This window comes from Oncorhynchus gorbuscha, linkage group LG07 (assembly GCF_021184085.1).
Source record: "Oncorhynchus gorbuscha isolate QuinsamMale2020 ecotype Even-year linkage group LG07, OgorEven_v1.0, whole genome shotgun sequence".
NCBI classification, from domain to species: domain Eukaryota; kingdom Metazoa; phylum Chordata; class Actinopteri; order Salmoniformes; family Salmonidae; genus Oncorhynchus; species Oncorhynchus gorbuscha.
In genome coordinates this window covers 1,589,344-1,612,700 of record NC_060179.1, presented here as the reverse complement: position 1 = coordinate 1,612,700, position 23,357 = coordinate 1,589,344, and the positions used below count along the sequence as shown (strand labels likewise).

The window sequence follows — 23,357 nt, the reverse complement described above, 5'->3', positions numbered from 1 at the left end:
ACCATTCTCTTGCCTGTCCACGACCATTCTCTTGCCTGTCCACGACCATTCTCTAGCCTGTCCACGACCACCAGCCTGTCCACGACCATTCTCTAGCCTGTCCACGACCATTCTCTAGCCTGTCCACGACCATTCTCTTGCCTGTCCACGACCATTCTCTTGCCTCACGACCATTCTCTTGCCTGTCCACGACCATGCTCTCCACGACCATTCTCTTGCCTGTCCACGACCATTCTCTTGCCTGTCCACGACCATTCTCTAGCCTGTCCACGACCATTCTCTTGCCTGTCCCGACCATTCTCTTGCCTGTCCACGACCATGCTCTTGCCTGTCCACGACCATTCTCTTGCCTGTCCACGACCATTCTGTTGCCTGTCCACGACCATTCTCTAGCCTGTCCACGACCATTCTCTAGCCTGTCCACGACCATTCTCTAGCCTGTCCACGACCATTCTCTTGCCTGTCCACGACCATTCTCTTGCCTGTCCACGACCATTCTCTTGCCTGTCCACGACCATTCTCTTGCCTGTCCACGTCCATTCTGTTGCCAACCCCTTTGGATTATTAATCATTGTAAGAGTCCAACCATCAGCCTCCTTGATATTAATAGATATAAGAGCATCGTTCATCTCTACAATAGAAACTCCTCTTCACATATGGACTTGAACTCATCAGTAATAACATGACCAAGGACATGTTTTATAAAAGGTTCACATTCAGTTCCATTAAATTAGATGTGTACAGATGTTCATAGAAATAATATACAGGTCGAGATGATGTTAAGGTCTTTACAAGGTTTAAGACATATTTTCTCTTATAGTTCTTTTTTTTAAGAGCAAAACGATATCTCCTCGTCGACCCATCTTGCATCTACATCTAATAAAAGCCCCTTTAGCGAAATCAATGTTCATTTGATCTAGTTCTATTCAAGATTCAAATCTGTTTCATCCTCTGCTTGAAAGGGTATCCTTTTCTAAAAGAACATTCAATTTATTCATAAGCTCATCTTTAAAACATTTTTGCTTCTTTAGTTCATTACTGTGTAATGGCGATGGATCTTACTTGGAAGATCAATATTTCCCAGTATTTCCCATGCGTTGATTCTAAATAATTTTAGTTAAATGAGTCTATAATCAAGTTCTTTAGTTCTTTATGCTCTTGTACACACTGTAAAATTGGGAGATAAATGAGAAACACATCAATTCTGAATCTTACAGGTCATTGACATATTACACCAGGTTTATTCGTTACATTTTGTACTACAGAAGAACCATGTATCGATCCCTGTGAGTTTCACTGCAAAACGAGCTGTCACTATTCTGAGATCGTTTTGATCTATTTCTCGGTGGAAGTCTATCAAGGCGTTCTGTTTTCACAGCATGGATCAGAGATCAGAGCTCTGTGTGTGATTAGCCACGCCTTAAGCGGCTGCTTCGTCGGTTGTTAGGCAACAGGAAACGCCCGACGTCAGCCTCTCTGACTCTCTAAGAGGTTTAGCATCACTGAGGAACGGAAAGCAACCGGAAACAGCCCGACGTCAGCCTCTCTGACTCTCTAAGAGGTTTAGCATCACTGAGGAACGGAAAGCAACCGGAAACAGCCCGACGTCAGCCTCTCTGACTCTCTAAGAGGTTTAGCATCACTGAGGAACGGAAAGCAACCGGAAACAGCCCGACGTCAGCCTCTCTGACTCTCTAAGAGGTTTAGCATCACTGAGGAACGGAAAGCAACCGGAAACAGGGACAATAACATCAACAACACACTCTCTAAGTCGAGAAGTTTATCAGGAAGACATGGCTGACACAGATCCAGTTTGTTTAGTAAGTTAATTTTTTATTAGGTAATATGTTTATTGGCTAACGTTAGCTAGCTAGACTTTTAAACTCGGATATGATTTATTTGATGAAGTTGCCTGCCAGTTGGTTAGTGTTAACTGTCTGGCTAGTTAGATATTCAACGTTAGCTAGTTGTGTCTAACAGGTTTATGTTGGAGGGGGGTAAAACACAGCTTCTTACAATGATACTGTATCTATTACTGAAAGTAAGCTTTAATGTCTACTCTCATCCTCAGGCGTCACTGATTTACTTCATGGGTGAGAAGTTCTACAGGCGATCCATACACACAGCCGAGTACTACCTGAAGATGTACAGCAAGGATCCTGTTCTGCTGTTTTTTAAAGGCTTTGGGATACTAATGGAAGGTACAACCGTATATTTGGACTCGTTCGTGTATTACATTTACATTTACATTTAAGTCATTTAGCAGACGCTCTTATCCAGAGCGACTTACAAATTGGTGCATTCACCTTATGACATCCAGTGGAACAGTCACTTTACAATAGTGCATTGACTCAACATTGTTGATGGCAGATTCTGATCACTACCGTTATGCATTATTCAATGGTAGGTCGAACCCAGGAGGCCATGAGAGAGCTGGAGCAGGTGAAGGACAAGCCGACTGTGGCCATATGTTCCAGCATGGCTCTTATCTGTGCACACAAGCAAAGTGACATGATTGGTGAGTGGGTGGATAGGCCTAGATTTAATGGTCTGTTCCAATAGGCTAATCTTCTAGTTGTCCTTAGCCTCAAACAACCTCCCATCCTTTTGTTTGATATGAAATGGCAGAGTATCAGGCTACGCGTTATGTAAAGTGTGTTTATCTCTTGTCTGCAGATCACGAGGCTGTGGCAGCCCTGGAGACCCGCGTGAGGAATATCCGTAAGACGGCGGGAGAGAAGCCTCTGTTCTATGGAGCCCTGTTCCTGTGGCTGTTGGGCCACGTTGACAAGGCCAAAGACTACATTGACAAGATACTGAAGATATCCAAGTCCTCAAAAGAGGTCCGTACCCATGAATGACACCAGTATTATTCAGCCGTTATTTAGGCTCATATGAAGCTATATAGTATGATTTCAAACATAGCACATGAACAGTCAGGTTTACTAAAGTGCATGACAAATCTATGAATGATATTTTCTGTAGTTCCACAGTAATACCGTGCTTTGGTCAGTCGACATTGTGGTGAAACTCTAGTTGTTCCTCTCGTTGCCAGGGGTCCATCCTGAAGGGCTGGGTGGATATGAACTCCGAGGATGAGTTTCAGAGGAACAACGCTATCTGCTACCTGGACGGAGGAGGACAGCACTCCAGGGATGTGTTCGGCATGATGGGAAAGGTACCACAATGCACAGCAGCAGCTCTCCCTTTGGTTCACTGATTCTAAACTATTCTTATAAAAGTATTTGTTTGAGAGGCTACCGCTGTGATGGTTGGCTGTAGGCACAGCAGTCCAAGGAAAAGTTCCCTAACATTTGTTGATAATTTAATTTAACCTGATGGTTTCTATTCCTTGTTTCACAGGCTAAGTACTTTATGAACCAGCATAACTTCACTGGATCCCAGCAGGTGGTGAATCAGATAGTGACCTCCCACTCAGACTTCCTCCCTGGTCTGATGCTGAAGATGAAGCTGTTCCTGGCTCTACAGGACTGGGAGCAGGCCCTGGATACAGCTGCTAGGTAACTAGGACTCCTGATCCCTAACCCTACGAGACTGGCTAGCTGTTGTTATACGTAGTTCTAGTTATACTATATTGGTATACTGTAACTCAACCGTGAATCGCTGTTTTAGTGATGAATACATCTCTGTTATACAGTCCCTGTCAAAAGTGTGAACACCTACTCTTTCCAGGATTTTCTTTCTTTTTTCTATTTTCTACATTGTATAATAATTGTGAAGACATAAACTATGAAATAACAAATATGGAATCATATAGTAACCAAAAAAGTGTTAAACAAATGCAAATATTTTCTTTGAGATACTTCAAAGTAATCACCCTTTGCCTAGATGAAAGCTTTTCACACTCTAGGCATTCTCTTAACCAGCTTCATGAGGTAGTCACCTGGAATGCATTTCAATTAGCAGATGTGCCTTGTTAATTTGTGGAATTTTGTGTGAATCAGAGTAGTTGAACGGCTGATCTCCGCATGTGTGGTTCCCACTGTGAAGCATGGAGGAGGAGGTGTGATGGTGTGGGGGTGCTTTGCTGGTGACACTGTCAGTGATTTATTTAGAATTCAAAGCACACTTAACCAGCATGGCTACCTCAGCATTCTGCAGCGATGCACCATTCCATCTGGTTTGGGTTTAGTGGGACTATCAGTTGTTTTTCAGTAGGACAATAACCCAACACACCTCCAGGCTGTGTAAAGGGCTATTTGACCAAGAAGGAGAGTGATGGAGTGCTGCATCAGATGTCCTGGCCTCCACAATCACCCAACCTCAACCCAATTGGGATGGTTTGGGATGAGTTGGACTGCAGAGTGAAGGAAAAGCAGCCAACAAGTGCTCATCATATGTGGGAAATTTCAGAAAAGCATTCTAGGTGAAGTTGGTTGAGAGAATGCCAGGAGTGTGCAAAGCTTTCATCAAGGCAAAGGGTGGTTACTTTGAAGAATCTCAAATATAAAATATATTTTGATTTTTTTAATCACCCTATCATCTCAGATTTTGAAATTATGCTTTACAGCCAAAGCAAGACAAGTGTTTGTGTAAGTTTATCGATAGCCTAGCATAGCGTTATGTCCAGCTAGCAGCAGGAAGCTTGGTCACGAAAATCTGAAAAGCTAATTAACCGTTTACCTTTGATCTTTGGATGTTTTCACTGACTCCCAGTTAGACAGCAAATGTTCCTTTTGTCCCATAAATATTATTTTTATACCCAAAATACCTCCTTTTGTTGGTCACGTTGTGTTGAGCAATCTACCGGAAATAGCGGTCACGGCAACGCCGATAATAATATTGACAGAAACATGGCAAACATTTTTTATAATCAATCCTCAAGGTGTTTTTCAAATATCTATTCGATAATATATCAACCAGGACAATTGGATTTTCAGTAGGAGCGAGAGGAAAAATGACTACTGCTGTCTTTTATGCTGAGAGCCCTCAGCTGAGAGCCCTCAGCTGGCCACTGACGCAATGTAGTCGTTTACACTCATTCTTCAAAATAAATGCCTGAAACTATGTCTAAAGGCTGTAGACACCTTAGGGAAGCCACAGAAAAATGAATCTGGTTGATATCCTTTTCAATGAGCAATAGTGATGCATAGAAAGACAGTGGTTTCAAAATAAGAGTCACTTCCTGATTGGATTTCTCTAAGGATTTTGCCTGCAATATCAGTTCTGTTATACTCACAGACAATATTTTTACAGTTTTGGAAACTTTAGAGTGTTTTCTATCCTAAGCTGTCAATTATATGCATATTCTAGCATCTGATCCTGAGAAATAGGCGGTTTACTTTGGGAACGTTATTTTTCCCCCTAAAAATAGTGCCCCCTAGTTTCAAGAGGTTAACACTTTTTTGGTTACTACATGATTCCATATGTGTTGTTTCATAGTTTTGATGTCTTCACTATTATTCTACAATGTAGAAAATAGTAAAAAATATAAAGACACACCCAGGAATAAGTAGGTGTGTCCAAACTTTTGACTGGTATCGCATATTTTATTCAGGATTTTACAACAAGATGGGCAGAATCTGAACGCTATCCAAGTTCTCGCCATCCATACCATTGTGAGGGATGGGGATCTGGTCAAGGTGAGTTCAGTATATGGTGCTACATGCTGTAGTACAGTAGCATCGTATAACCAGACTGATGAATGCGGTAGCCAAACAGAATGGAAGCTGGCAACACTTCCTGGTGGTTGTACGAGACTGGTAATACAGTAGATACAATTTTATTTTTTGGCCAACCAGCCACTGTGGCAGGTACATTTAAAAATCTACCAGCCACTCAGATTTATTTACAAGTAAAATTATTTTTCTTCCGCTAAAATTATACCAACCAAACACAAGGAAACCCGGATGAGCCTGCTTTGTAATGTTTCTAAAGCAATACAAGTAATGTGGCATAATTAAGCGATAAGGCCTGAGGAGGTGTGATATATGGCCAATATACCACGGCTTCTTATGCACGACACATTGCGGAGTGCCTGTACACAGCCCTTAGCTGTGGTATATTAGCCATATATCACAAACCCTTGAGGTGCCTTATTGCTATTATAAACTGATTACCAACGTAATTAGAGCAGTAAAAATAGATGTTTTGTCATACCTGTGGTATACTGTCTGATATACCACGGCTGTCAGCCAATCAGCACTCAGGGCTCGAACCACCCAGTTTATGTTTAATGAAAAAATGTGTGACCCGAACCTTTTAACCAAAATATCACAGATGAGAAAAATGTTCACCTGTCCCTTTAATAAATCCTCTTAAGGATCCGACCCTTTTTAAAATGTTCACCTAAAATGACCCAAATCGAACTGCCTGCAGCTCAGGACCTGAAGCAAGGATATGCAAATTCTTGATACCATTTGAAAGGAAACACTTTGAAGTGTGTGGAAATGTGAAATGAATGTAGGAGAATAAAACACATTAGATCTGGTAGAAGAGAATTCAAAGAATAAACATGCTTTTTATTGTACCATCATCTTTGAAATGCAAGAGAAAGGCCATAATGTATTATTCCAGCCCAGGTGCAATTTACAATTTGGCCACTAGATGGAGAGAAAGAGAAAGGCCATAATGTATTATTCCAGCCCAGGCGCAATTTAGATTTTGGATGTGTATGTGCAAAGTTTTAGACTGAGCCAATGAACCATTGCATATCTGTTCAAAATGTTGTCTCAAGACTGCCCAAATGTGCCTAATTGGTTTATTAATACATTTTCAAGTTCATAACTGTGTACTCTCTTCAAACAATATCATGGTATTCATTCACTGTAATAGCTACTGTAAATTAGACAGTGCAGTTAGATTAACAAGAATTTACGCTTTCTGCCCATATAAGATATGTCTATGTCCTGGGAAATGTGTTACTTACAACCTCAATCCCATTAGCCTAGGTTAGCGAAATGTGTTACTTACAACCTCAATCCCATTAGCCTACGTTAGCAAAATGTGTTACTTACAACCTCAATCCCATTAGCCTACATTAGCGAAATGTGTTACTTACAACCTCAATCCCTTTGTGTTACGAAATGTGTTACAACCTCAATTCCATTAGCCTCAACATTAGCGTTAGCGAAATGTGTTACTTACAACCTCAATCCCATTAGCCTACGTTAGCGAAATGTGTTACTTACAACCTCAATCCCATTAGCCTACGTTAGCGAAATGTGTTACTTACAACCTCAATCCCATTAGCCTACGTTAGCAAAATGTGTTATTTACAACCTCAATCCCATTAGCCTATGTTAGCCTACGTTAGCGAAATGTGTTACTTACAACCTCAATCCCATTAGCCTACGTTAGCGCAACCGTCCCGCGGGGGGAACAGCGAGGGGCAGGGCGGTAATTACCATGGTAGTGTGACTCGAGCCATGTTTGTGTCTGTGTGATTGGGTCTAGTAGAAGCGTGATCTTCTCTTCCCAAGCAGTTGAAACTCAAACATTAAAAAACACCCTAGCCAAGAATTAGCCAAGAAACAAGGACAAAGATTCAATTCAGTTTCACTTTCAAGTAAATTAGACCAAGTTTTATGCGTGTGCGCAGCACTTCTTAAAAGGAGTGTTTCACTTGTACTCAGCTCCCAGTCAGGCAGAGTTTTAGCACGGGGTGGGGTAGCCTATACGATTCGTCGTTCTTTGACATTGTGCGATTTAATTTACCAGCTATGAAATTTTTTGAAAACAGCTACTGCGGCATTTATTTTACTAAACATGTGATCATACTTGACTTTTTATTCACAAATGTGAGTGAATCGCCTTGGAGCCCTGACCCAACCGCCAACGTGGCTGGTGAAATATACATCTTATATGCCAATGCTAAATTCTGCCATTTGGCAGATGTCAATATTAGGAGCTGATGGTTATGTTACGTTTGTAGGCCAAGGAACATCTGCAGGCCCTGGTTAGTGCAGCAGAGGTCTCAGAGCCATGCTCTCCCGGTCTCCACGTCAGTCTCACCCAGCCCATCAGCAGACTGGTAAGTATTTAGCTGAGTTTAGTGGGGTGGTATGTGATGCACCAGGGACGCCACTAGACATACAGAACATCTGGGGCTTAGACCTGAAGACCTGGGGCTGACTGGGGGGGTTTAGCCCTGAAGACCTGGGGCTGACTGAGGGGTGGGTTTCCCTGAAGACCTGGGGCTGACTGGGGGCTTTGCCCTGAAGACCTGGGGCTGACTGGGGGGTTTAGCCCTGAAGACCTGGGGCTGACTGGGGGGTTTAGCCCTGAAGACCTGGGGGCTGACTGACCTGGGGCTGTGGGGGTTTAGCCCTGAAGACCTGGGGCTGACTGGGGGCTTTGCCCTGAAGACCTGGAGCTGACTGGGGCTGAAGACCTGGGGCTTAGCCCTGAAGACCTGGGGCTGACTGGGGGGTTTAGCCCTGAAGACCTGGGGCTGACTGGGGGGGGTTTAGCCCTGAAGACCTGGGGCTGACTGGGGGTTTAGCCCTGAAGACCTGGGGCTGACTGGGGGGTTTAGCCCTGAAGACCTGGGGCTGACTGGGGGGTTTAGCCCTGAAGACCTGGGGCTGACTGAGGGGTGGGTTTCCCTGAAGACCTGGGGCTGACTGGGGGGGTTTGCCCTGAAGACCTGGAGCTGACTGGGGGGGTTTAGCCCTGAAGACCTGGGGCTGACTGGGGGGTTTGAAGACCTGGGGCTGACTGGGGGGGGTTTCCCTGAAGACCTGGGGCTGACTGGGGGTTTAACCCTGAAGACCTGGGGCTGACTGGGGGGTTTAGCCCTGAAGACCTGGGGCTGACTGGGGGGTTTAACCCTGAAGACCTGGGGCTGACTGGGGGGTTTAGCCCTGAAGACCTGGGGCTGACTGGGGGGTTTAGCCCTGAAGACCTGGGGCTGACTGAAGGGGGACTTTAACCCTGAAGACCTGGGGCTGACTGGGGGGTTTAGCCCTGAAGACCTGGGGCTGACTGGTGGGGTTTAACTGGGGCTGAAGACCTGGGGCTGACTGGGGGGGTTTAACCCTGAAGACCTGGAGCTGACTGGGGGGTTTAGCCCTGAAGACCTGGGGCTGACACCTGGGGGGGGTTGCCCTGAAGACCTGGGGCTGACTGGGGGGTTGGGGCTGCCCTGAAGACCTGGGGCTGACTGGGGCGGTTTAGCCCTGAAGACCTGGGGCTGACTGGGGGGGTTTTGCAGAAGCATAAGGCTGTGTTGCATATCTCCATGCGCTGTGCTCTCCTGACGCCAAATAAACAACACTTCCTAATATTAATTCAATGGATTGTGGTCAGTAAACCCATGGAAAATGTATATTAACATTATTTAACCTTTATTTACAGTTGAAGTCAGAAGTTTCCATCCACTTAGGTTGGAGTCATTAAAACTCGTTTTTCAACCACTCCACAAATGTCTTGTTAACAAACTATAGTTTTGGCAAGTTAGTTAGGACATCTACTTTGTGCAAGACACAAGTCATTTTTACAACAATTGTTTACAGACAGATTATTTCACTTATAATTCACTGTATCACAATTCCAGTGGGTGAGAAGTTATATACACTAAGTTGACTGCGCCTTTAAACAGCTTGGAAAATTCCAGAAAATGATGTCATGGCTTTAGAAGCTTCTGATAGGCTAATTGACATAATTTGAGTCAATTGGAGGTGTACCTGTGGATGTATTTCAAGGCCTACCTTCAAACTCAGTGCCTCTTTGCTTGACATCATGGGAAAATCAAAGACCTCAGAAAAACAAATTGTAGACCTCCACAAGTCTGGTTTATCCTTGGGAGCAATTTCAAAACGCCTGAAGGTACCATGTTCATCTATACAAACAATAGTATAAACACTGTGGGACCACGCAGCCGTCATAACGATCAGGAAGGAGACACGTTCTGTCTCCTAGAGATGAACGTACTTTGGTGCGAAAAGTGAAAATCAATCCCAGAACAACAGCAAAGGACCTTGTGAAGATGCTGGACGAAACAGGTACAAAAGTATCTATATCCACAGTAAAACGAGTCCTATATCAACATAACCTGAAAGGCCGTTCAGCAAGGAAGAAGCCACTGCTCCAAAACCGCCATTAAAAAAGCCAGACTACGGTTTGCAACTGCACATGGGGACAAAGATTGTACTTTTTGGAGAAATGTCCTCTGGTCTGATATAAAATTAGTGGGCAGAACTGAAAAAGTGTGTGTGAGCAAGGAGGCCTACAAACCTGACTCAGTTACACCAGCTCTGTCAGGAGGAATGGACCAAAATTCACCCAACTGATTGTGGGATGCTACCCAAAACGTTTGATCCAAGTTAAACCATTTAAAGGCAATGCTACCAAATACTAATTGAGTGCATGTAAACTTCTGACCCACTGGGAATGTGATGAAAGAAATAAAAGCTGAAATAAATAATTCTCTCTACTATGACATTTCACATTCTTAAAATAAAGTGGTGATCCTAACTGACCTAAAACAGGGAATATTTACTAGGATTAAATGTCAGGAATTGTGAAACTGTGTTTAAATGTATTTGGCTAAGGTGTATGTAAACTTCAGACTTCAACTGTAACTAGACAAGTCAGTTAAGAACAAATTCTTATTTACAAGGAGTATTGGTGGCAAATCTGATGCCTGAACGGTAAAGAACATCTTGCCGCTCGAGAGCACCCTGAACTGCCGATCTATAAATTATGTCTCCGTAATCTAGCATGGGTAGGGTGGTCATCTGAATCAGGGTTAGTTTGGAAGCTGGGGTGAAAGAGGAGTGATTACGATAGAGGAAACCAAGTCTAGATTTAACTTTAGCCTGCAGCTTTGATATGTGCTGAGAGAAGGACAGTGTACTGTCTAGCCATACTCCCAAGTACTTGTATGAGGTGACTACCTCAAGCTCAAAACCCTCAGAGGTAGTAATAACACCTGTGGGAAGAGGGGCATCTTCTTACCAAACCACATGACCTTTGTTTTGGAGGTGTTCAGAACAAGGTTAAGGGTAGAGAGAGCTTGTTGGACACTAACAAAGCTTTGTTGTAGAGAGTTTAACACAAAATCCGGGGAGGAGCCAGCTGAGTACAAGACTGTATCACCTGCATATAAATTATTAGAGAGCTTCCTACTGCCTGAGCTATATGGTTGATGTAAATTGAGAAAGAGCGTGGGGCCTAGGATCGAGCCTTGGGGTACTCCCTTGGTGACAGGCAGTGGCTGAGACAGCAGATGTTCTGACTATACACTGCACTCTTTTTAAAAGAGGTAGTTAGCAAACCATCCCAAAGACCCGTCAGAGACACCAATACTCCTTAGCCGGCCCACAAGAATGGAATGGTCGCCTGTATCAAAAGCTTTGGCCAAGTCAATAAAAATAGCAGCACAACATTGCTTAGAATCAAGGACAATGGTGACATAATTGAGGACCTTTAAGGTTGCTGTGACACATCCATAACCTGAGCGGAAACCAGATTGCATACCAGAGAGAATACTATAGACATTAAGAAAGACAGTCAGTTGATCTTCGATTAGATTTTCCAACAATTTTGATGAACAGGGCAAAATAGAAATAGGCCTATAACAGTTAGGATCAGCGAGATCTCCCCCTTTAAATAAAGGACAAACTGCGGCTGCCTTCCAAGCAATGGGAACCTCCCCAGAGAAAAGACAGGTTAAAAAGGTCAGAGAAAGGCTTGGCGATGACAGGAGCAGCAACCTTAAAGAAGAAAGGGTCTAAACCATCTGACCCGGATGTTTTTTGGGGTCAAGTTTATGGAGCTCCTTTAGCACCTCGGACTCAGCAACTGCCTGCAGGGAGAAACTGCATGTTTGTGTGGGCTAACCTGTGGTTGGCTGGTGTGGGCTTGGTGTGGGCTAACCTGTGGTTGGCTGGTGTGGGCTTGGTGTGGGCTAACCTGTGGTTGGCTGGTGTGGGCTTGGTGTGGGCTAACCTGTGGTTGGCTGGTGTGGGCTTGATGTGGGCTAACCTGTGGTTGGCTGGTGTGGGCTAACCTGTGGTTGGCTGGTGTGGGCTTGGTGTGGGCTAACCTGTGGTTGTTGGTGTGGGCTAGCCTGTGTTTGGCTGGTGTGGGCTAGCCTGTATTTGGCTTGTGTGGGCTTGGTGTGGGCTAAACTGTGTTTGGCTGGTGTGGGCTTGAGGTGGGCTTGGTGTGGGCTAGCCTGTTTTTGGCTGGTGTGGGCTAATCTGTGCTCACTTTTACCAGCGAATACCCACATGGATCCAATGGGGTGATATCACTTATCACAGGTGCTGGATTAGAAAACATAATGTAGAACTAAAAGGTAGTTTGCTGAACCAAAGAACCTTCAGGGTTGTTTTAGCCAGCTGGGGGTCTCCCCGCCCAGTCCCTTGGCCTCTGTTTCTATGGAACCAGTTGTTTTAGCCAGCTGGGGGTCACCCAGCCCAGTCCCTTCGCCTCTGTTTCTATGGAACCAGTTGTTTTAGCCAGCTGGGGGTCACCCCGCCCAGTCCCTTGGCCTCTGTTTCTATGGAACCAGTTGTTTTAGCCAGCTGGGGGTCACCCAGCCCAGTCCCTTCGCCTCTGTTTCTATGGAACCAGTTGTTTTAGCCAGCTGGGGGTCTCCCAGCCCAGTCCCTTGGCCTCTGTTTCTATGGAACCAGTTGTTTTAGCCAGCTGGGGGTCTCCCCGCCCAGTCCCTTGACCTCTGTTTCTATGGAACCAGTTGTTTTAGCCAGCTGGGGGTCTCCCAGCCCAGTCCCTTGGCCTCTGTTTCTATGGAACCAGTTGTTTTAGCCAGCTGGGGGTCTCCCCGCCCAGTCCCTTGGCCTCTGTTTCTATGGAACCAGTTGTTTTAGCCAGCTGGGGGTCTCCCCGCCCAGTCCCTTAGCCTCTGTTTCTATGGAACCAGTTGTTTTAGCCAGCTGGGGGTCACCCAGCCCAGTCCCTTCGCCTCTGTTTCTATGGAACCAGTTGTTTTAGCCAGCTGGGGGTCTCCCAGCCCAGTCCCTTGGCCTCTGTTTCTATGGAACCAGTTGTTTTAGCCAGCTGGGGGTCTCCCCGCCCAGTCCCTTGGCCTCTGTTTCTATGGAACCAGTTGTTTTAGCCAGCTGGGGGTCTCCCCGCCCAGTCCCTTAGCCTCTGTTTCTATGGAACCAGTTGTTTTAGCCACCTGGGGGGTCTCCCAGCCCAGTCCCTTGGCCTCTGTTTCTATGGAACCAGTTGTTTTAGCCAGCTGGGGGTCTCCCAGCCCAGTCCCTTGGCCTCTGTTTCTATGGAACCAGTTGTTTTAGCCAGCTGGGGGTCTCCCAGCCCAGTCCCTTGGCCTCTGTTTCTATGGAACCAGTTGTTTTAGCCAGCTGGGGGTCACCCCGCCCAGTCCCTTGGCCTCTGTTTCTATGGAACCAGTTGTTTTAGCCAGCTGGGGGTCTCCCAGCCCAGTCCCTTGGCCTCTGTTTCGATGGAACCAGTTGTTTTAGCCAGCTGGGGGTCTCCCAGCCCAGTCCCTTGGCCTCTGTTTCCATGGAACCAGTTGTTTTAGCCAGCTGGGGGTCTCCCAGTCCCTTGGAGCACAACGTTCTGGGTCTTTGTGTATCAGGGTTTTTGTGTTAAAACATGACTTTGGGTTGGGGGGTAATAATATGTTGAGTATGTTCACATATTGAAGTACATCGGTATGTCAGCCTCCCAATACGACACATGAAATCTGCTGTTCCAGAGAGATCTATACATGACTGTACTGTCCCATTTGGATGTAGAACTATGACGTCCTCTGCCTGTCTGTAGTGTGGAGGCCACCCAGAGATCCTTCAGCTGCTGACTCCATTTACAGAGAGGGCGTACTCTAAAGCCCCTGGGAATGCTGATGTGGCCAATGAGATGGGTTACCTTCTGTCCCTACAGAAGAAGACTAAGGAGGCCACCAGGTGGTACTCTACTGCTCTCGACATTGACACCAGCAGTGTCCCAGCCCTGGCAGGTAGGTGGGTTAGTGTCTACACATTCATACACACAGCTCTCCTGCTTTCCCAGTGTGTTGATGTGCATCTTCTTAGCTTTAAAAAAAAATGTGATAGCACTGGTGAGTAAAAATAAAAGTATGTAGACACCTGCTCGAACATCTCATTCCAAAATCATGGGCATTACAATGGAGTTGGTCCCCCCTTTGCTGCTGTAACAGCCTCCTCTCTTCTGGGAAGGCTTTAATATGGAGTTGAACCCCCCCTATAACAGCCTCCACTCTTCTGGGAAGTCATTAATATGGAGTTGGTTCCCCTTTGCTGCTATAACAGCTTCCACTCTTCTGGGAATGCTTTCGACTAGATGTTGGAACTAGAGGTCGGCCGATTATGATTTTTCAACGCCGATACCGATTATTGGAGGACCACAAAAAAACAGATACCGATTAATCAGACGATAAAAAAATTATGACAATTACAACAATACTGAATGAACACTTTTCTTTTACCTTCATATAATACATCAATAGAATCAATTTAGCCTCAAATAAATAATGAAACATGTTCGATTTGGTTTAAATAATGCAAAAACAAAGTGTTGGAGAAGAAAGTAAAAGTGCAATATGTGGCATGTAAAAAAAACGTTTCAGTTCCTTGCTCAGAACAAGAGAACATATGAAAGCTGGTGGTTCCTTTTAACATGAGTCTTCAATATTCCCAGGTAAAAGGTTTTAGGTTGTAGTTATTATAGGAATTACAGGACTATTTCTCTCAATACCATTTGTATTTCATTAACCTTATGACTATTGGATGTTCTTATAGGCACTTTAGTATTGCCAGTGTAACAGTATAGCTTCCGTCCCTCTCCTCGCCACTACCTGGGCTCGAACCAGGAACAACTACTCCAAGTCTCAGAGCGAGTGACGTTTGAAACGCTATTATCGCGCACCCCGCTAACTAGCTAGCCATTTCACATCGGTTACACCAGCCTAATCTCGGGAGTTGATAGGCTTGAAGTCATTAACAGCTCAATGCTTGAATATTGCAAAGAGCTACTGGCAAACACACAAAAGTGCTGTTTGAATGAATGCTTACGAGCCTGCTGCTGCCTTCCATCGCTCAGTCAGACTGCTCTACCAAATATCAAATCATAGACTTATTTATATAACACACAGAAATACGAACCTTTGGTCAATGATATGGTCAAATCCGGGAAACTATCATTTCAAAAACAAAAAATGTATTATTTCAGTGAAATACGGAACCGTTCCGTATTTTATCTAATGGGTGGCATCCATCAGTCTAAATATTGCTGTTACATTGCACAACCTTCAATGTTATGTCATAATTATGTAAAATTCTGGCAAATTAATTACGGTCTTTGTTAGGAATAAATGGACTTCACACAGTTCGCAACGAGCCAGCCGGCCCAAACTGCTGCATATACCCTGACTGCTGCATGTACCCTGACTGCTTGCACGGAACGCATGAGAAGTGACACAATTTCCCTAATTATAAGAAATTCATGTTAGCAGGCAATATTAACTAAATATGCAGGTTTAAAAAGATATACTTGTGTATTGATTTTAAATAAAGGCATTGATGTTTGGTGCAACGACATTGCTAAATCATCACCCGTTTGTCGAAGTAGGCTGTGTTTCGATGAGAAATTAACAGGCACCGCATCGATTATATGCAACGCAGGACACGCTAGATAATAATATAGTAATATCAACCATGTGTAGATAATTAGTGATTATGTTACGATTGATTGTTTTTTATAAGGTAAGTTTAATGCTAGCTAGCAACTTACCTTGGCTTCTTGCTGCCCTCACGTAACAGGTGGTCAGCCTGCCATGCAAGCACCTCATGGAGTGGAATGTAAGGCAGGTGGTTATTCCTCCTTCACCAAACTTTACAGTTGGCTATGCATTGGGGCAGGTAGTGTTTTCCTGGCATCCACCAAACCCAGATTTGTCCGTCGGAATGCCAGATGGTAAAGCGTGATTTATCACTCCAGAGAACGCATTTCCACTGCTCCAGAGTCCAATTGCGGCGAGCTTTACACCACTTAGGCTTGTTTTGCAGCTGCTCGGCCATGGAAACCCATTTCATGAAGCTCCCGACAAACAGTTATTGTGCTGACATTGTTTCCAGAGGCAGTTTGGAACTCGGTAGTGAGTGTTGCAACTGACGACATTATTTTTTACACACTGCGCATTTCAGCACTCGGCGGTCCCGTTCTGTGAGCTTGTGTGGCCTACCACTTTGCAGATGAGCCGTTGTTGCTCTTATACATTTCCACTTCACAACAACAACACTTACAGTTGACCGGGGCAGCTCTAGCAGGGCAGAAATTTGACTAACTGACTTGTTGGAAAGGTGGCATCTTATGACGGTGCCGGAAAGTCACTGAGCTCTTCAATCCGGTCCATTCTACTGCCAATGTTTGTCTATGGAGATTGCATGGCAGTGTGCTTGATTTTATACACCTGTCAGCAACAAGTGTGGCTGAAATAGCGGAATCCACTAATTTGAAGTGGTGTCCACAGACGTTTGTGTATATTTAGTGTATTTCCTATGCTTCTTAAGGCAATATCCTTGAACTTGCTGTATGTTGAGTGTTGTGGTGAGGCCACTGAGGTGTTTGTTTTTCTAGGACTGATCCGCTGCCAGCTGATGGACGGCCAGCTACAGGAAGCATCCAATCAGCTGGAGTTCCTCAGAGAGATCCACCAGTCCATTGGCCAGTCAGCGGTATGACACGCAGCATTCTCCTGAGTGACCAATCACATTACACTGATCTATCACTGAGGTCACAAGGTCCCATAAATTGAATGAGGTTGGGGGGGGTGTTGAGATTTTGTTTGATTAGGAACGTGGTAAGAAGAGTATAGTAAAGGGAACTGTATCTTCCCCTGTCTGTACTGTAGGAGCTGGTCCTTCTGCAGGCTCTCCTGGTCCACAAGAGAGGGGCGGGGCTAGCGGTGATGTCACCCTTACTGAAGGAGGCCACCGACCTTCACTTCCTGGACCTGCGAGGGCGACCAATGGGACCAGACTACTTCCACAGGCTCCACCCCGACTTTATTTTCCAAGTGGTCACCCTCTACCTTTCCTTCTTCCAGGTAAACCCTTAGACCCCTCAAATTCAACTCTGGACCTGGCAGCCAATTCCACTGCTTTTAAAATTCTTCCCCTCGAATCAGGGACTGATTTAGACCTGGGACACCAGGTGGGTGATTCCCCTCGAATCAGGGACTGATTTAGACCTGGGACACCAGGCGGGTGATTCCCCTCTAATCAGGGACTGATTTAGACCTGGGACACCAGGTGGGTGATTCCTCTCTAATCAGGGACTGATTTAGACCTGGGACACCAGGTGGGTGATTCCCCTCTAATCAGGGACTGATTTAGACCTGGGACACCAGGGGGTGATTCCCCTCTAATCAGGGACTGATTTAGACCTGGGACACCAGGTGGGTTAGTCCCCTCTAATCAGGGACTGATTTAGATCTGGGACACCGGGTGGGTGAAAATAATTATCAGGTAGAACCGAAAATCAGATGTAATTCGTAGGTAGACTAGCAGTTAAGAGTGTTGGGCCAGTTACCAGTCTAGACAACATGGGTAATGAAGGATCGGTTTAATACCCCTGGTCTAGACAACACGGGTAATGAAGGATCAGTTTAATACTCCTGGTCTAGACAACACGGGTAATGAAGGATCAGTTTAATACCCCTGGTCTAGACAATACGGGTAATGAAGGATCAGTTTAATACTCCTGGTCTAGACAACATGGGTAATGAAGGATCAGTTAAATACCCCTGGTCTAGACAACATGGGTAATGTAGGATCAGTTTAATACTCCTGGTCTAGACAACATGGGTAATGAAGGATCAGTTAAATAGCCCTGGTCTAGACAACATGGGTAATGTGTAGGATCAGTTTAATAACCCTGGTCTAGACAACATGGGTAATGAAGGATCAGTTAAATACCCCTGGTCTAGACAATACGGGTAATGTAGGATCAGTTTAATACTCCTGGTCTAGACAACATGGGTAATGAAGGATCAGTTTAATACTCCTGGTCTAGACAACATGGGTAATGTAGGATCAGTTTAATACCCCTTCCGAGTATATTACTCGCTAATGTCCAGTCCCCTGTTAACTTCTTATGGGCAGGTGGGACGATAGCGTCAGCCGCGGTGTCAGATTTCAAAAAGGCTTTACGGCGAAAGCAAACCATGCAATTATCTAAGGACAGCGCCCCGCATACAAACAAATGAAAATCATATTTCAACCAGGCAGGTGCTCCACAAAAGTCAGAAATAATGATATAATTAATGCCTTACCTTTGAAGATCTTCTTCTGTTGGCACTCCAAAAGGTCCCAGAAACATCACAACTGGTCCTTTTGTTCGATAATGTCCTTCTTTATGTCCCAAAAATGTCAATTTATTCTATGCTTTTGATTTCAGAAATACACCGGTTTCAACTCGCCCAATATGCCTACAAAGTGTCTAATAAGTTACCTGTAAACTTGGTCCAAACATTTCAAACAACGTTCCTAATCCAACCGCAGGTACCCTAAAACGTAAATAATCAACACAATTTAAGACGGCGTAAACTGTTTCTAATACCGGATAAAAACACTGCGCGCTCCAGTTCACGCGCACCAAAAGAGTAGAGTCCACCTGGAGTGACACTTAAAATGAATAGGACTACTTCTTCATTTCTCAAACAATAAACATCGAACAACTTGACATCTAGTGGTAGCCATAGGAACTGCAACCATCTTCCTCATAATAAGGGAGTCCCATAGAAAACAATTGGAAAATCCTATGACCTCAATTTTTATCCCCCTGGATGATTGGTCCTCGGGGTTTCACCTGCCATATCAGTTCTGTTATTATTCTTCTGTAGCTCAGTTGGTAGAGCATGGCGCTTGTAACGCCAGGGTAGTGGGTTCAATTCCCGGGACCACCCATACGTAGAATGTATGTACACATGACTGTAAGTCGCTTTGGATAAAAGCGTCTGCTAAATGGCATATATTATTATTATTATTATTACATTATTTTATCAGTTTTAGAAACGTTAGAGTGTTTTCTATCCAAATCTACCAATGATATGCATATCCTAGCTTCTGGGCCTGAGTAACAACCGGAGGTGAAAATACTGCCCCCTACCCAAGAGAGGTTAACAAAGACTACGAAATTGGGGCAGGAGTTTCTATCCAAAGAGATACCCAGGATTGTAACGTACTCTGCTTCACGGAAACATGGCTAGCTGGGGACATGAGATTCTCTGATCCACCTCTACGCAGACAACACCATTCTGTATACATATGGCCCTTGTTTGGACACTGTGTTAACTAACCTCCAAACGATCTTCAATGCCATACAACACTCCTTCCTTGGCCTCCAAATGCTTTTAAATGCTAGTAAAACTAAGTGCATGCTCTTCAACCGATTGCTGCCCGCAGCAATCCCGCCTGACTAGCATCACTACTCTGGACAGTTCTGACTTCCTATTTTGCAACAAAGCCTCCTTCACTCATGCTGCCAAACATACCCTCGTAAAACTGACTCTCCTATCGATCCTTGACTTTAATGATGTCATTTACAAAATAGCCTCCAACACTCTCTCTACGAATTGGTTAAATAAAGGTGAAATTAAAAATGTATTCATAAAAAATAACATCTGCTAACCATGTGTATGTGACCAATAAAATTTGATTTAATTTATAGCATTTCCATGCAGGAGGGACAGTTCTTTAGCAGTATTTCCCCTCCCTCCCAGGAGAAGCCCCTGACGGCAGGTCAGCCCGTCCCCTTTGGCCTGAGTCACTCTGGAATGGTCCTGCAGCCTGTGGTCAAGATGGCCCCCGGACTGCTGCCTGGAGCCTACCACATGGCCCATGTCAAGTTCCTTTCAGGTAGGAGCCTATCAGGGTGTCTGCATTCTCCGTCCTCTCTCCTCCATGACCCAGAAACCGATCAGTGGTCGAGGAGTGTGTCATTTTGTTAGTAGTCAAACGGAAGATGGGCCTCCTCTCCTCGATAGCCTCATTTGGCGAGGAAGCACAAGTAAATTTTACCAGGAAGAATTTTGATATCTGCCACACTCCCTTTGAATCAGCTGTTGGATAATTGGAGGAGAAAACCAAGAATACATTCAAAAACAATATGCTACATATCGTTTTACCTGTAAAATGTCTTAACTAACTTCATTTGTTTTTATTTTTATACATGTATTTTGGGATCCACCCCTGTAAACGTCATTTATTATGGGATCCACCCCTGTAAACGTCATTTATTATGGGATCCACCCCTGTAAACGTCATTTATTTTGGGATCCACCCCTGTAAACGTCATTTATTATGGGATCCACCCCTGTAAACGTCATTTATTATGGGATCCACCCCTGTAAACGTCATTTATTTTGGGATCCACCCCTGTAAACGTCATTTATTTTGGGATCCACCCCTGTAAACATAATTTATTTTGGGATCCACCCCTGTAAACGTCATTTATTTTGGGATCCACCCCTGTAAACATCATTTATTTTGGGATCCACCCCTGTAAACATAATTTATTTTGGGATCCACCCCTGTAAACGTCATTTATTTTGGGATCCACCCCTGTAAACATAATTTATTTTGGGATCCACCCCTGTAAACGTAATTTATTATGGGATCCACCCCTGTAAACGTCATTTATTTTGGGATCCACCCCTGCAAACGTCATTTATTATGGGATCCACCCCTGTAAACGTCATTTATTTTGGGATCCACCCCTGTAAACGTCATTTATTTTGGGATCCACCCCTGTAAACATAATTTATTTTGGGATCCACCCCTGTAAACGTCATTTATTTTGGGATCCACCCCTGTAAACATAATTTATTTTGGGATCCACCCCTGTAAACATAATTTATTTTGGGATCCACCCCTGTAAACGTCATTTATTTTGGGATCCACCCCTGTAAACATAATTTATTTTGGGATCCACCCCTGTAAACGTCATTTATTATGGGATCCACCCCTGTAAACGTCATTTATTTTGGGATCCACCCCTGTAAACGTCATTTATTTTGGGATCCACCCCTGTAAACGTCATTTATTTTGGGATCCACCCCTGTACACGTCTTTAGCCTAATGGTTGGTGTGTGGATAAGGAGGGTCTTATTTATTTTTATTAAGGTCTCCTCGCTGCCTCTCCTCGCTGCCTCTCGTTCCCTCTCCTCGCTGCCTCTCCTCGCTGCCTCTCCTCGTTCCCTCTCCTCGCTGCCTCTCCTCGTTCCCTCTCCTCGCTGCCTCTCCCTGTTCCCTCTCCTCGCTGCCTCTCCTCGTTCCCTCTCCTCGCTGCCTCTCCTCGTTCCCTCTCCTCGCTGCCTCTCCTCGCTGCCTCTCCTCGCTGCCTCTCCTGACGTGGCAGGTTAGGACAACTGACGTGGCAGGCTAGGACAACTGACGTGGCAGGCTAGGAGAACTGACGTGGCAGGCTAGGACAACTGACGTGGCAGGCTAGGACAACTGACGTGGCAGGCTAGGAGAACTGACGTGGCAGGCTAGGAGAACTGACGTGGCAGGCTAGGAGAACTGACGTGGCAGGCTAGGACAACTGACGTGGCAGGCTAGGAGAACTGACGTGGCAGGCTAGGAGAACTGACGTGGCAGGCTAGGAGAACTGACGTGGCAGGCTAGGACAACTGACGTGGCAGGCTAGGAGAACTTACGTGGCAGGCTAGGACAACTGACGTGGCAGGCTAGGAGAACTTACGTGGCAGGCTAGGAGAACTGACGTGACAGCCTAGGAGAACTTACGTGGCAGGCTAGGAGAACTGACGTGGCAGGCTAGGACAACTGACGTGGCAGGCTAGGACAACTGACGTGGCAGGCTAGGAGAACTGACGTGGCAGGCTAGGAGAACTGACGTGGTAGGCTAGGAGAACTGACGTGGCAGGCTAGGACAACTGACGTGGCAGATTAGGAGAACTGACGTGGCAGGTTAGGAGAACTGACGTGGCAGGCTAGGAGAACTGACGTGGCAGGCTAGGACAACTGACGTGGCAGGCTAGGAGAACTGACGTGGCAGGCTAGGAGAACTGACGTGGCAGGCTAGGAGAACTGACGTGGCAGGTTAGGAGAACTGACGTGGCAGGCTAGGAGAACTGACGTGGCAGGCTAGGAGAACTGACGTGGCAGGTTAGGAGAACTGACGTGGCAGGTTAGGACAACTTACGTGGCAGGCTAGGACAAGGAGCGTAGGCGTCTATATCACATAGCTCATGTCTAGTTCCTCTCAGGTGAGACCAACATGATGGACAAGGCAACCTGAATTGTGACATGAAGTTAACATGATAAACTACCAATATAACATTGATTGGGATAAGTCCCTGCAACAGACTAGTTGCCTCCTGCTCCCGTGAGCCGGTTTACTTACTTTATTATATACAATATTACTCTCTTTAAACATCTATCTCGCTGTCTGGGTTATGTCTCCTGTCAGGTGACAGCCAGTCAGCTCAGCAGTTCCTGGATTTCTGTCTGCAGAGAGACCCGACCATCGCTGAGGTCCACCTGCTGCAGGCCAGGATACACCTCCATGAGGGAGACTACAACCTCTGCTTTCAGTGTCTGGAGACCGGAGTCAGCCACAACTTCCAGGTAAACTAGTGTAGAGACCAGAGTCAACCACAACTACCAGGTAAACTAGTGTAGAGACCAGAGTCAGCCACAACTACCAGGTAAACTAGTGGAGACCAGGCCAGAGTCAGCCACAACTTCCAGGTAAACTAGTGTAGAGACCAGAGTCAACCACAACTACCAGGTAAACTAGTGTAGAGACCAGACCAGAGTCAGCCACAACTTCCAGGTAAACTAGTGTAGAGACCAGACCAGAGTCAGTCACAACTTCCAGGTAAACTAGTGTAGAGACCAGAGTCAGTCACAACTACCAGGTAAACTATTGTAGAGACCAGAGTCAACCACAACTACCAGGTAAACTATTGTAGAGACCAGACCAGAGTCAGTCACAACTTCCAGGTAAACTAGTGTAGAGACCAGACCAGAGTCAGCCACAACTTCCAGGTAAACTAGTATAGAGACCAGAGTCAGCCACAACTTCCAGGTAAACTAGTGTAGAGACCAGAGTCAGCCACAACTTCCAGGTAAACTAGTGTAGAGACCAGAGTCAGTCACAACTTCCAGGTAAACTAGTGTAGAGACCAGACCAGAGTCAGTCACAACTTCCAGGTAAACTAGTGTAGAGACCAGACCAGAGTCAGCCACAACTTCCAGGTAAACTAGTATAGAGACCAGAGTCAACCACAACTACCAGGTAAACTAGTGTAGAGACCAGAGTCAGTCACAACTTCCAGGTAAACTAGTGTAGAGACCAGACCAGAGTCAGTCACAACTTCCAGGTAAACTAGTATAGAGACCAGAGTC

At 45.3% G+C, this 23,357-nt stretch overlaps 1 protein-coding gene across 2 annotated transcripts in view; it reads left to right on the top strand.

Moving 5' to 3' along the window:
• The first annotated feature begins 1,457 nt into the window (after positions 1–1,457).
• Positions 1,458–23,357, top strand: part of LOC124039081 (tetratricopeptide repeat protein 21B-like) — a 52,595-nt gene continuing 30,695 nt past the window's right edge. The window contains exons 1-13 of one of the 2 annotated variants that reach the window (XM_046354959.1): positions 1,458–1,820; positions 2,072–2,201; positions 2,408–2,518; positions 2,677–2,843; positions 3,056–3,178; positions 3,364–3,521; positions 5,519–5,603; positions 7,895–7,993; positions 13,729–13,921; positions 16,561–16,658; positions 16,835–17,029; positions 19,706–19,841; positions 22,417–22,574. In XM_046354959.1, the coding sequence (XP_046210915.1) occupies positions 1,794–1,820; positions 2,072–2,201; positions 2,408–2,518; positions 2,677–2,843; positions 3,056–3,178; positions 3,364–3,521; positions 5,519–5,603; positions 7,895–7,993; positions 13,729–13,921; positions 16,561–16,658; positions 16,835–17,029; positions 19,706–19,841; positions 22,417–22,574 (1,680 nt within the window). In that variant the 5' untranslated portion in view covers positions 1,458–1,793. The remainder of the gene's footprint in view (positions 1,821–2,071; positions 2,202–2,407; positions 2,519–2,676; positions 2,844–3,055; positions 3,179–3,363; positions 3,522–5,518; positions 5,604–7,894; positions 7,994–13,728; positions 13,922–16,560; positions 16,659–16,834; positions 17,030–19,705; positions 19,842–22,416; positions 22,575–23,357) is intronic. The other variant, XM_046354960.1, reaches the window with a different exon arrangement.